Source organism: Mobula birostris, chromosome 31 (assembly GCF_030028105.1).
Source record: "Mobula birostris isolate sMobBir1 chromosome 31, sMobBir1.hap1, whole genome shotgun sequence".
Lineage (NCBI taxonomy): Eukaryota > Metazoa > Chordata > Chondrichthyes > Myliobatiformes > Myliobatidae > Mobula > Mobula birostris.
Window position 1 is genome coordinate 36,233,914 of NC_092400.1, and position 13,817 is coordinate 36,247,730.

Here is a 13,817-nt window from a genome sequence, read left to right on the forward strand (position 1 = left end):
TCTTTGACTATCTGTTACCTGTCTTGTAATCATTTCACCTAGTACCATAATTTAATTTTTACAGACTGGAGAAGTCAAACTCTTGGGCTATTCCAATGGGATCAGAACTCATTTAAGTTTGTTTGATCAATCCCTGCCATGCTGGGATTAGAACTCGTTTTCTCTAGATGATCAACCTGGTAACATGTCGTGCCAGCCCACATAAACTTTAGGTTAATCCCACTTCTCAGTCCGCACACAGATCTGCCCGTGGTTGGACTTCGAATGGTCGTCTGAGCTTCAGTAAATTTATTGTTAATAGTAATTTTGGCTCGTGGATCAGAGTGGCATGCATGTGCCCGAGAGTTGTGCAATGGAGTGAGAGGTATGACATGCAAGCAAGAAATCCTTTTCTTCTTACTCTGCTGGTGACAGTGAAGGTAAACAATCTCCTCCAGGCGGATGTTCATGGCATAGTCCCAGTACACGCTGGAAAACAAGATCACATCTCATGCAGATCACCCAGCGATATTTCCCAGCACACATACATTTCCCACTCTTTGAACCAACTAGAGCAGCTTTTGCCTTGGTATGACACACTGGCATGTCTCTCAGTTCATTTCTAATATTGATCTGGTCCAGTGTATAACTTCATCATGTAACCAATGAACTTATCATGTGTCTTCCATTCATTATGAGGGGTATAGGCAGGGTAAATGCACGCCAGGTTGGGTGAGACTACAGTTCGAGGTCATTGTTTAGTGTGAAAAGTGAAACGTTTAACGGGTGTCTGAGGGGGATCTTCTTCACCCAGAGGGTGGTGAGAGTGTGAAATGAGCTGCCAGTGAAAGTGGTGCATTTCAACTTTTAGGAGAAGGTTGGATAGATACATGGATTAGAAGGATATGGAGGACTATGGTCTGGATGTGGGTAGATAGGGCTTGGAAGGAAAGCATATCAATGCAGATTAGAAGGGCCTGTTCCTGTGTTGTATGTCGTATGTAACTCTATAACTCTATTCACTCCTTTCACAGCTTTCCTTGTCAGTGGAGGGACCGCCTTCCCTCGAAGGATAATCGAAGGATAGACAAGGTAAATGACCCAGTGGGATTTCAGTCCTACAGATCCGGACAGGAATCTGGTGGTTCTGGGACCAGACATGCAGCTCGGACAACTGGAGGTCAAATCCCATTAGGGCTGGGGTTACCAACCTGGGGTTCGTGGACCCCTCAGGTAATGGTAGGGGTTCGAGGACACAGAGGGACAAACAACCCGTTTCCTTGCTTCACACAGAAAATGCCGGAGGAACTCAGCAGGCCAGGCAGCATCTATGGAAAAGGTAGTTGACTTTTCAGGCCAAGATCCTTTGGCAAGATTCTCTTGTTTGTTTCCTGGCTGTGTATCTCTACCTTCTTTAAGGAAGGGGTTCCCAACCTGGTCCATGGACCCCTCGGTCAATGGTTGTTGTTTAGTGGGAAAGGTGAAATCACAGAAAAAGGGACAGGAGCCTCTGCATTAGAGTAACTTGCACCACCAGAGAGAGCAGTGACGCTGCTGAGCTGGTGTCAAAAGCCAGCAGATCCTTCAGTGAAGAGAACGTGGTTCGGCCTCCAGTCAATATTAACCATCAGCACGTGGTCTTTGACACGGGATGCACAATAAACCCAGTAAAACTGTGTTGCTGCTGTCAGCCATCTCTGACCACCATGCACAGGAGTGAGTTTTAGCCAATGTGTGTGATCCTTTCAGGGGTAAACTGGGAGATAAAGAAATAGATTCATATATCCAGAGAGCTCAGGACAGGCCCAACAGCTCACTGAGTCGGCACTAATCAAGCAACTATTTACACTCACCCCATTTTAATTAATTAGTTATTTAGAGATACAGCACAGTAACAGGCCCAATTACACCCATGTAACTCATTATCCTACTAACCCAGACATCTGTGGACTATGGGAGGAGACCAGAGTACCTGGAGGAAACCTCCCCATGGTCACGCGGAGAACGTGTAAACTCTCTGCAGAATCAGAACCAGGTCTATTATCACCGGCATGTGACGTGGAATTTGCTAACTTGTCATTGGCAGGAGTTGAACGATAGTCGCTGGCTACAGAGTCACCGAACCCCTTCCCAGATTCTGATTAATTCTTCCCCCCCCCCCCACCCCGGATCCATATTCTATCACTCACCTACACACTAGATTAATTACCGTAATTAATTAACCTACCAACCCACACATCCTTGAGAACGCACATCCAATGGAAGTGTTCCGCACAGGTCTGGCCAAGAGCTTTAAGAAGCCAGTCTCTATAAAAGAGAAGTACCGTACGGCCTGGTGGGGTGGTCACTGAGGGAGCAGTCATCATCAGAGTAGTCTGAGGTAGAGTAGTAAGGCTTTGGCTCAACAGGGCTTCATCGAGAACAGGCAGAGGTGAGGTAATCAGGTATTATGGGAATCATGTACAGGACTCCAAATAGCAGCCAAGAAATGGGGTTGAGATTGCAAAGTGAGCTGGAAAAGGCACGTAATAAGGGTAATGACACAATTGTAATGAGGACTTCAATATGCAAGAGGATTGAGAAAATTAGGTTGGTGTCTGATCACAAGAGGGGGAATTTGTTGAATGCCTGCGGGATGGCTTTTTAGAGCAGCTTCTTCGTGACCCTATCGGGGAAAGGCTATCTTAGATATGGTGTTGTGTAATAACCCAGATCTTATTAATGAGCTTAATGTAAAGAAACCCTTAGGAGGCAGTGATCATAATATGATTGAATTCATATTGCAATTTGAGAGGGAGAAGCATAAGTCAAACGTATCAGTATCACAATGAATAAAGGGAATTACAGAGGCATGAGAGAGGAGCTTGCCCAGATGGATTGGAGGAGGATACTGGCGGGGATGATGGCAGAGCAGAAATGGCTGAAGTTTCTGGGAATAGTTCACAAAGTGCAGGATAGGTGTGTCCACCAGAGGAAGAATTTCTCAAGTGGCAGGGGTAGGCAACAGTAGCTGATAAAGGAAGTTAAAGACTGCTTAAAAACCAAGGAAAGGGCATATAAGGTAGCAAAAGTGAGTGGGATGTTTGGATGATTGGGAAGCTTTTAAAATCTGACAAAAGGCAACTAAAAAAGCTATAAGAAGGGAAAAGATTAAATGAGGGCAGACTAGCCAATAATATAAAGTTCGATACCAAAAGCTTTTTCAGTTATATGAAGAGTAAAAGAGAGGTGAGAGTTGATATTGGACCACTGGAAAATGATGCTGATGAAGTAGTAATGGGGGACAAAGAAATGGCAAAGTGAACTTAATGGGTACTTTGTATCTGTCTTCACTGTGGAAAACACTAACAGTGTATCAGAGGTCTGTGATTGTCAGGGAGCAGGAGTGAGTGCCAATGCTATTACTAAGAAAAAAGTGCTAGGCAAACTCAAAGGTCTTAAGGTGGAATGGCACAGCAGACTTGATGGGCTGAATGGCCTAATTGTGCTCCCATATCTTATGGTCTTATTTCAGAGGAAAATGCAACACCCAGAAGAAACAGGCGGAACTTGAAAACTCCATGCAGACTGGAGGTCTGGACCAGATCTGAGTGCTGAGTCCGTACAACCATAAGCCAGTGGATCTAACAATGGTGCCAGCATGATGCCCAGAGGCAGGCTGGTAGAGTAATACTTAAATTTTGATCTTAACAGGCACGTTTCTAATCTAATGCAGCAAACATTGTCTACAATGATCCCAGCCGTTACAGAGAGGTTACCTTTTCTCATAATCCAGGTCTCCCACGGAGCCATTCATCAGCTGGTTGGGCGTCCACTTTAACGTCATCGTGTCTGCTGTCTGATGGAGTGAGAGGTATCCTGGGGTGGGCTCCATATCATCTTTCTGTAGGAGGAATGTAACTTTAAATGGAGGACTGAGCGACCACGCAGGGCCCATAGGGACTGAAGCTGGGGCGTAAGTATCTGTATACCATGGGCCAATGAGAAAATGGGTTAAATCATCCCAGAAAAGAGGATAGACCCAGGAGCTCTCATGTCCCACCATAAGGTGACAATCCCCCAGAACTTCAGGACTGGTTCAGCCCACATTAGTCCCTAATGAAGAAATAAATACATGTTTTCCTTAAGCAGATTTCTCATTCCATAATAATACTCTGTGCTCCTTGCGATGTAACTGCAATATCCTCAACGCCTCTGTGTAGCCTCATGGAGACACCAGAAGCTGTAGATGCTGGAAGTCTGCAGCAATGCACATAAATACAGTGGAAGAACCCGGCAGGATCTATGAAGAGAAATGCACAGTGGATGTTGTGGATCGAACACACACGCACACACACACACACACACACACACACCATAGAATAAAGATTAAAGCCAACAGAGTTCAGTCAGTGAAGAGGATTTTGATGAGAAGCCATGGAAATTAGCAGCAGCCAAATCTTTGGCAAAGGAAATTCACTAATTCTACTTCCCTCTCCACAGAAGCTGCCTGAGCTGCTGAATGTTTCTGCTTCAGTTTCAGTCTGTAATTCCAATCAATGTTTCAGTCTTCTGAATGCTAGTTCAGCTACATAGTGATTACCAACGGAAAGTGTTTCAGTAACACTGGTTTGGAGAAAGATCGGCCAGGAAAATGCTCTTGCTGCTCTCTGGAACAGTACAAAAGAATTTCTCACATCCAGAGAGCAGATGGGGTTTTACGATGGATCAAGTCGAGTTTATCGCCTTGTGCACAAGTACGGTGAGGTTCAGGTACCATGAAAAACCTGCTTGTGGCAGCGTCACAGCCACGTAGGTGCTGACAACACAAGAAACAGAAATTATGCAACACTTCAACATGGTGAGTAACTTTAGGCCCCTTATCTAGGGAAGGATGTGCTGCCATTGCAAAGGGTCCAGAGGAAGTTCACGAGAATAATCCTGGGAATGAAAGGGTTAAGGTATTAGGAGCATTTGATGGCTCTGGGCCTATACTCACTGGAGTTTCGAAGAATGAGGGGGGATCTCACTGAAACCTATTGAATACTGAAAGGCCTAGATAGAGTGGATGTGGAGAGGATGTTCCCTATAGTGAGGGAGTCTAGGACCAGAGGACACAGAGTCAGAGTACAGGGACATCTATTTAGAACAGAGATGAAGAATTTCTTTAGCCAGAGGGTGGTGAATCTGTGGAATTTATTGCCACGGGCGGCTGGGAAGGTCATGTCATTGGGTGTATTTAAAGCAGAGGTTGATAAATTCTGGATTTGTTAGGGTGTCAAAGGTTATTGGGAGAAAGCAAAAGAATGGGGTTGACAGGGATAATAAATCAGCCATGCCAGAATGGCAGAAGAGAAATGATGGGCCGATGGCCCAATTCTGCTCCTATGTCTTACTAACAGTGAAGAAAATGAAGCACAACAAGGCATTAGAGCAAAATAGTCTGTGGCTGTGCAAGGGGTGGTCTGTAATGGCAGCGCCAGGGTTGTGCCTCACCGGAAAACAGCCCTTCAGTACTTCCTCACTGCTTCACTGGACTGTCACTCAAGCTCAGGTCTGACCAAGGCAGAAGTGTGAATCTCTGTGCCCCGTACACAGGCAGAGGCATTCCTCGAGGGCTGCAGAGGGAAGCACATTTCTAGTTACCTCACTGGCAGGCAGCCTGAGGAGAACTCGGCAAGTCAGGCAGCATCTGTGGGAGGAAAGGAAATGTCGACGCTTTGGGGCAAAACCCCACATCAGGGCAGTTACTCACCGGCTGAACCAGGACGTTGTTTTTGCCATACAGCAATGTCGCTCGGGAATTCTGGTGCAGAGACTCGACGTAGTCACGGGCAGAGAGTGAGATCCTGTCATCCATGCTGCCACTCGAATGCCTCTTCTGAATCTGGGGAGAAAAACGGGGACCGAGTTAGTGAACGACCGCAGGAGAAAACAGGTTGTGAAGCAGATCGAACCAATGTCTTTCTGTGTGTTCCTGGAATGTGATCTCCACCAGGACTCACAGTGTAGCATCACTGCACCAGAACTGAATGGTTTCCTCTGCCATTTCATGCGGTCATTCTGAATCAATGAATCAGCTACAGGCCAGATTGAGCGGCAGCAGATCCCCTTCCCTGAGGTGTACGGCTGAACCTGATGGGCTTTTATAACAACCACCAGTACTGAAACCAGCACAGCAGCCTCGGCCAAGACAGCTCACCAACACCTCAACCTGCTCCAAACATTTGTTTCATAGCACACAGAACACAGCAGCACAGTACGAGCCCTTCGGCCCACAATGCTGTGACAACCTTTAGAAGCCGATCTAACACTTCTCTCCTACATACCCTCTAGCCCCCTATTTTCCTTTCATCCAAGTGCCGATCTAAGACTCTCTTAAATGTCCCCAAGGTATTGCCTCCATCCCCACCCCAGGCACACACCCCTGCCAGTGTATCAGTCTTTGACGTCTCCCCGTGTATCAGTCTTTAAAATCTGCCAGAAACGTTTCTCAACTCATCCTAAACTGATATACTATGGTATTGGCCATTGCCTCCCTGGGGAAAGCCCTGGGACTGCCTGTCCACTCTCTCTATGAAACTCCTGGGACTGTCTGTCCACTCACTCTATGAAACTCCTGGGACTGTCTGCCCACTCCCTCTATGAAAGCCCTGGGACTGTCTGTCCACTCTATCTATGAAACCCCTGGGACTGTCTGTCACTCTGTCTATGAAAGCCCTGGAACTGTCTGTCCACTCTCTGTATGAAAGCCCTGGGACTGTCTGTCACTCTATCTATGAAAGCCCTGGGACTGTCTGCCCACTCTCTCTATGAAAGCCCTGGGACTGTCTGTCACTCTATCGATGATAGCCCTGGGACTGTCTGTCACTCTGTCTATGAAACCCCTGGGACTGTCTGCCCACTCACTCTGTGAAACCCCTGGGACTGTCTGCCCTCTCTCTGCATGAAAGCCCTGGGACTGTCTGACCACTCTCTCTATGAAACCCCTGGGACTGTCTGCCCACTCACTCTGTGAAACCCCTGGGACTGTCTGCCCTCTCTCTGCATGAAAGCCCTGGGACTGTCTGTCCACTCTCTCTATGAAAGCCCTGGGACTGTCTGCCTCTCTCTGCATGAAAGCCCTGGGACTGTCTGTCACTCTATCGATGATAGCCCTGGGACTGTCTGTCACTCTGTCTATGAAACCCCTGGGACTGTCTGCCCACTCACTCTATGAAACCCCTGGGACTGTCTGCCCACTCTCTCTATGAAAGCCCTGGGACTGTCTGTCCACTCTCTGTATGAAAGCCCTGGGACTGTCTGCCCTCTCTCTGCATGAAAGCCCTGGGACTGTCTGACCACTCTATCGATGATAGCCCTGGGACTGTTTGCCCTCTCTCTGTATGAAAGCCCTGGGACTGTCTGCCCACTCTCTGTATGAAAGTCCTGGGACTCTCTGTATGAAAGCCCTGGGACTGTCTGCCCTCTCTCTCTATGAAAGCCCTGGGACTGTCTGTCCACTCTCTGTATGAAAGCCCTGGGACTGTCTGTCCACTCTCTCTATGAAAGCCCTGGGACTGTCTGACCACTCTATCGATGATAGCCCTGGGACTGTCTGCCCTCTCTCTGTATGAAAGCCCTGGGACTGTCTGCCCTCTCTCTCTATGAAAGCCCTGGGACTGTCTGTCCACTCTCTGTATGAAAGCCCTGGGACTGTCTGTCCACTCTCTCTATGAAAGCCCTGGGACTGTCTGACCACTCTATCGATGATAGCCCTGGGACTGTCTGACCACTCTATCGATGATGGCCCTGGGACTGTCTGTCCACTCTCTGTATGAAAGCCCTGGGACTGTCTGCCCTCTCTCTGTATGAAAGCCCTGGGACTGTCTGCCCTCTCTCTGTATGAAAGCCCTGGGACTGTCTGCCCTCTCTCTCTATGAAAGCCCTGATACTGTCTGCCCTCTCTCTGTATGAAAGCCCTGGGGCTGTCTGCCCTCTCTCTCTATGAAAGCCCTGGGACTGTCTGCCCTCTCTCTGTATGAAAGTCCTGGGACTGTCTGCCCTCTCTCTCTATGAAAGCCCTGGGACTGTCTGCCCTCTCTCTCTATGAAAGCCCTGGGACTGTCTGACCACTCTATCGATGATAGTCCTGGGACTGTCTGCCCTCTCTCTGTATGATAGCCCTGGGACTGTCTGTCCACTCTCTGTATGAAAGCCCTGGGACTGTCTGACCACTCTATCTATGAAAGCCCTGGGACTGTCTGACCACTCTATCTATGCCTCTCATTACCTTTCACCTCTTTCAGCTCGCCTATACTCCCCTGCCACTTCCAAGAGAAAAGCCGTACCTCGCACAACCTTACCTCATCAGTGAAAGCCAATGAAGAGTCCTGGTTTCCACAGCTTTCACAGGGACATACTAATGGTGTCAGGCAGCTAGTCTGAAGGGGTTGTGCTTGTCCTGAACACATCCAACAGTTTTCTTGTGTGCACAGCAATCTTTCCCCTTGCAAAGGCTGTTCTGACTTGGGGTGGGCTTGGTAGGATCTAGCAAGCTTCAAGTGAACTTACACACAAGGCCGGCCGTTTGGTTGGTGAATCCTGGCGACAGTGCGCACTGTGGATGCGATGCCTCTGGACCAACTCGTCAGCTGAAGGGTCTGTCCAGAAATGATCAGCTGTCTTCATCTTGGTGTACTCGAGAGCACAAGGCCCAACTAGTGAGAGAGAGGGGGCAACAGTGAGGGCTTGGTAATGTCTATGTCAAGCTTTACAACAGCAGGAACTACGGGGAGGTAGCCACCCCTAGGTTGCAGGAGACAGGTAACTGGGTGACCTGGGAGAAGGAGGGGAAATGCACAGCCAGTACAGAATACACCTGTGGCTATTCCCCTCAATAATAAGTATACAACTTTAGGTACCATTGAAGGGGAACGACCTGCCTGGGTGGAACCACAGTGACTGGGTCTCCGGCTGTGGCTCAGAAGAGCGGGGAAGTGACGAGGAGTGCAGTGTTGATAGGAGATTCCATAGTCAGAGGGACAGAGATGAGGTTCTGTGGGCGTGATAGAGACACCCGGAGGGTAAGTTGCCTCTCAGGTGCCAGGATCGGGGGGTGTCTCTGATTGGGTCCATGGCATTCTTGAGGGTGAGGTTGAGCAGCCAAAAGTCATCGTACATATGGGCACCAATGACACAGGTACACAAGGTGAGGAGGTTCTAAGGAGAGATTTTGGGGAGCTAGGTAGAAAGCTGAGAAACAGGACCACCATCGAAGTAGTAATCTCCAGATTGCTGCCTGTGCCATGTGCCAGTGAGGGTAAGAATAGGATGATCTGGCAGGTGAATGCGTGGCTGAGGAACTGGTGCAGGGGGCAGGAGTTCAGATTTATGGATCACTGGGATCTCTTCTGAGGAAGGCATGACCTGTACAAAAGGGACGGGTTACACCTGAACCAGAGGGGAGGCCAATATCCTTGCAGACAGGTTTGATAGAGCTGTTTGGGTTGGTTTAAACTAACTTGGCAGGGTATTGGGAACCAGAGAGATAATGCTGAAGATGAGCTAGTTGGTTTACAAACAGAGCCAATGTGTAGTGAGATTCCATGCAAAGGGAGGCTGATAACAGAGCAAAATATGCAAAGAGAGGGTATATAATAGAACAAGATTTAGTGGAAAGTTTGAGGATTGGGAAGCTTTTAAAACAGAAGACAACTAAAAAGTTATTAAGAAGGTGAAGATGGAATGTGAAAGTAAACTAGCCAATAATATTAAAGAAGGTAGCAAAACTTTCTTCAGATAGGTAAAGTGTAAAAGAGAGGCGAGAGTGGATATTGGACAGCTGGAAAACGACGCTGTTGAGGTAGTAATGGGGGACAAAGAAATGGAGGATGAACTGAATAACTACTTTGCGTCAGTCTTCACTGTGGAAGACACTAGCAGTATGATGGAAGTTCCAGGTGTCAAGGGTCATGAAGTGTGTAAAGCTACCATTACTAGGGAGAAGGTTCTTGGGAAACTGACAGGTCTGAAGGTAGCTAAGTCACCTGGACCAGATGGTGTACAACCCAGGGTTGCGAAAGAGATGGCTGAAGAGATTGTGGAGGTGTTGGTAATAATTTTTCAAGAATCATGAGATTCTGGAATTGTTCCGGAAGAATGGAAAATTGCAAATATCACTCTGCTCTTCAAGAAGAAAGAGAGGCAGAAGAAAAGAAATTATAAGCTGGTTAGTCTAACCTCAGTGGTTGGGAAGATGTTGGAGTCAATTGTTAAGGATGTGGTTTCAGGGTATAGTCAGCATGGTTTCTTCAAGGGAAAATCTTGACTGAGAAGTCTGCTGGAATCCTTTGAAGAAATAACAAGCAGGATAGGTAAAAGAGAACTGGTTGATGTTGTGTATTTTTTGAGAAGGCCTTTGACAAGGTGCCACACATGAGGCTGTTTAATAACCTATAAGCCCATGGTATTACAGAAAATAATCTAGCATGGATAAAACAGTGGCTGGCATGAGGCAAAGAGTGGGAATAAAGGGAGCCTTGTCTGGTTGGCTGCCAGTGACTAATGGTGTTGGGATCAATTCTTATTACATTATATGACAATGATTTCGATAATGGCTTTGTTGCAAAGTTTGCAGATGATACGAAGATAGGTTAAGGGGCAGGTAGTTTTGAGGAAATAGAAAGGCTTCAGAAGGTCTTAGACAGAATGAGAGAATGAGCAAATAAATGGCAGATGGAATACAGTGTCAGGAAGTGCATGGTGATGCACTTTGGCAGAAGAAATTAAAGGGTTGACTATTTTCTAAATGGAGAGAAAATACAAAAAAACTGAGGTGCAAAGGTTTTGGGAGTCCTTGTGCAAGGTCATCTAAAAGTTAATCTGCAGGTTGAGTTTGTGGTGAGGAGGGCAAATACAATGTTAGCATTCCTTTCAAGAGGACTAAAATATAAAAGCAAGGATGTAATGTTGAGACTTTATAAAGCACTGGTGAGGCCTCACTTGGAGTATTGTGAGCAGTTTTGGACCCCTTGTCTCAGAAAGGATGTGCTGAAACTGGAGAGGGTCCAAAGGAGGTTCACGAAAATTATTTCCGGATTAAACAGCGTTGTCATGTGAAGAGTGTTTGATGGCTTTGGGCCTGTACTTACTGGAATTCAGAAGAATGAGGGGTGACATAACTGAAACCTATCGAATGGTGAAAGGCCTTGATAGAGTGGACTTGGAGAGGATGTTTCCTATGGTGAGAGAGTCGAAGACCAGAGGTCACAGTCTCAGCAACGAGGGGCATCCTTTTAGAATGGAGATGAGAAGGAATTTCTTCAGCCAGAGAGTGGTGAATCTGTGGAATTTGTTGCCAAGGGAGCTGCAGAGGCCACGTCTTTATCTATATTTAAGGCAGAGGTCGATAGATCCTCAATTGGTCAGGGCATGAGGAGATACGGGGGAAAGGTTGGAGATCGGGGCTGTGAGGAAAAATAGATCAGTCATGATGAAATGGTTGAGTAGACTCAACGGGCCAAATGGCATAATTCTGCTCCTATATCTTATGAACAATCTGAACAATCTTTCTGAAGTTTCCAGCAGGCAACTCTCTTTGGTCTCATGAAGGCATCAGGTAGACGTACTGTAGAATGCTCACCCAACAGAGATCCCAGTATCGGCCCATCCACAGGGTCCATCAGTAGTGCCTCCTTCTCGTAGTATTTACTGCGGGGAGAAGAAAGATATTACCCGCCACATGTTCTGTTTTAATATGTTGTGTTACCATTTCTTTCCCCTACCTTGAGACATTTTCTCTGCGGAAGATATTTCTGTACTTTGGGCCAGTGATCAACACCACTATGCTGCCCAGTGGCAAGAGTTATCCAGGTTTGGGAAACATCAGGACCATGCTCACTCATATATCTGCTGTTGACCTTTCAGACCACAGCCCTTCAAATGACCATCCTTCTACCTTCCAAATGTGGCAAGGACTTCTGTATCCACCGCCCGACTTTTTAATAACAGGGCTGCAATCTAGTGAAATGTGAATGCAAGGATCTCTCTAACGTTCTTCTTTCCTCCTTCCATTATTCACAGCTCCCTCGGGAGAAACCGTCTCGCCTCCGTAATTCTAGCAAAACCCAGAAGGGTCACTGCACTCCTGGGAGAGGTAATGGGGCTGGAATTAAGAGAGTGTGGCCAGAGGTTGAGTATTTCCGCCAACAAAATCAGAATCAGAATCAAAAGTTGTGAAATTTCTTGTTCTGCAGTGCAAAACATAAACATTACTATCGGCTATAAGAAGAAATACACAAAATATAAAGAGTGCAAAACGAGAGCAAAATGGTGAGATAGTGTTCATGGGTTCAATATCCATTCGGAAATCTGATGGTGAAGCTGTTCCTGAATCACTGAGTGTGTGTCTTCAATGTCCATTCAGAAATCTGATGGTGGAGCTGTTCCTGAATCACCCAGTGTGTGTCTTCAGGCTCCTGTACCTCCTCCCTGACGGAAGCAATGAGAAGAGGGCATGACCTGGGTGGTGAGAGTCCTTCATGATCAATGCTTCACTCTTAAAGCACCGTCTTTTGAAGATGTCCCAGATGGAGCAATATATCAACGAGAAATGTTGTAGAAAGTTAACATACCATGTGGAATGAATAATAAATACTAGATTTACTAACACACATCCCATGAACTCACTACCAACACACATCCCAGGTTAGTATTTCATTGCTGACTTTCCTTCACATGGGAATCCTCCATCATTGACATCAGCTCCCCAGAGCCAAGGTTGTTCCGCACCTCAGCAACAACATCACTGCACCTGATGTGAGCACCCTGACCCCTGACCCTGCTCACACCAGGACGTCACACGTCGAAAGCTAAGTAGTGCAGGACTAGGAGATTTCTTGGGGATGGCAGCTGGGAGCCAGGGAGAACAGTTGCACAGAGGAAAGGTTCCAAAAACACATACGGGCAGGATAGAAGGCATTGTTCTCTCAGCAATCTACTTATTTCCTCCTCAAGTTTATGAGAATCCTCTATCGTGACCCCATTAGCCATGACAAACTGGGAATAAAACAGCTTGGAGGCTGGATTAGTTCACTGAACACAGGAGAGGGCAGAGTTCAAAGTTCAAAGTAAATTCATCATCTAAATTTGTATATGCCATCATCCACGACTTTGAGATTCATTTTCTTACAAACAGTTACAGGAAAATAAAGAAATACAAAATAATTATGAAAAAATGTACTTAACAAAGACTGACAAATGTCCAGTGTGCAAAAGAGGTCAAATCATGCAAAAAATAAAATTAAAATTAAATAAATAATGCTGAGTTGTAGACATTATAGATTGTGGAGATACCTCAGAGTTGAGGTGAGTGATGTTACCAACGGTGGTTCAGGAGCCTGATGGTTGAAGGGTAACAACTGTTCCTGAACCTGGTGATGTGGGACCTCCTTCCCGATGGTAGTGGAGAGCAGTGGTGCAACTCTAAGAGCTACTGTTCCAGTGTGTTAGCACAGGTTCAATCTGCCACTGTCTGAATGGAGTCTGCATGTTCCCCCAGTGAGTGCCTGGGTTTCCTCTGGGTGCTCTGGTTTTCACATGCAAGTGACACTACGCTTCCTGTGCCAATACAGCAGCCCACAACTTGCTAACCTTAACCTGACCTGTACACCTTTGGACTGTGGGAGGAAACCAGAGCACCCAGAGGAAACCCACGCGGTCATGGTGAGAATGTAAACTCCTTACAGACAGCAGCAGGAACTGAACCTAATCGCTTGTGCTGTAAAGCCTTGTTGTAACCGCTACACAACCGTGCCACCCCCAGGGCCCGAACGGCGTCCCTCTGCGTCATAAGGAGAAAAGTTGACCATGGGGTGGAT

At 46.8% G+C, this 13,817-nt stretch overlaps 1 protein-coding gene across 1 annotated transcript in view; it reads right to left on the reverse strand.

The window, feature by feature from the left end:
• sgsm1a (small G protein signaling modulator 1a) overlaps positions 1 to 13,817 on the reverse strand; it is a 125,862-nt gene that overhangs the window by 68,813 nt on the left and 43,232 nt on the right. The window contains exons 5-9 of the mRNA XM_072247548.1: positions 11,582 to 11,649; positions 8,512 to 8,657; positions 5,714 to 5,845; positions 3,738 to 3,862; positions 401 to 468 (exon numbers count right to left, since the gene is read on the reverse strand). Of these exons, the coding sequence (XP_072103649.1) occupies positions 401 to 468; positions 3,738 to 3,862; positions 5,714 to 5,845; positions 8,512 to 8,657; positions 11,582 to 11,649 (539 nt within the window). The remainder of the gene's footprint in view (positions 1 to 400; positions 469 to 3,737; positions 3,863 to 5,713; positions 5,846 to 8,511; positions 8,658 to 11,581; positions 11,650 to 13,817) is intronic.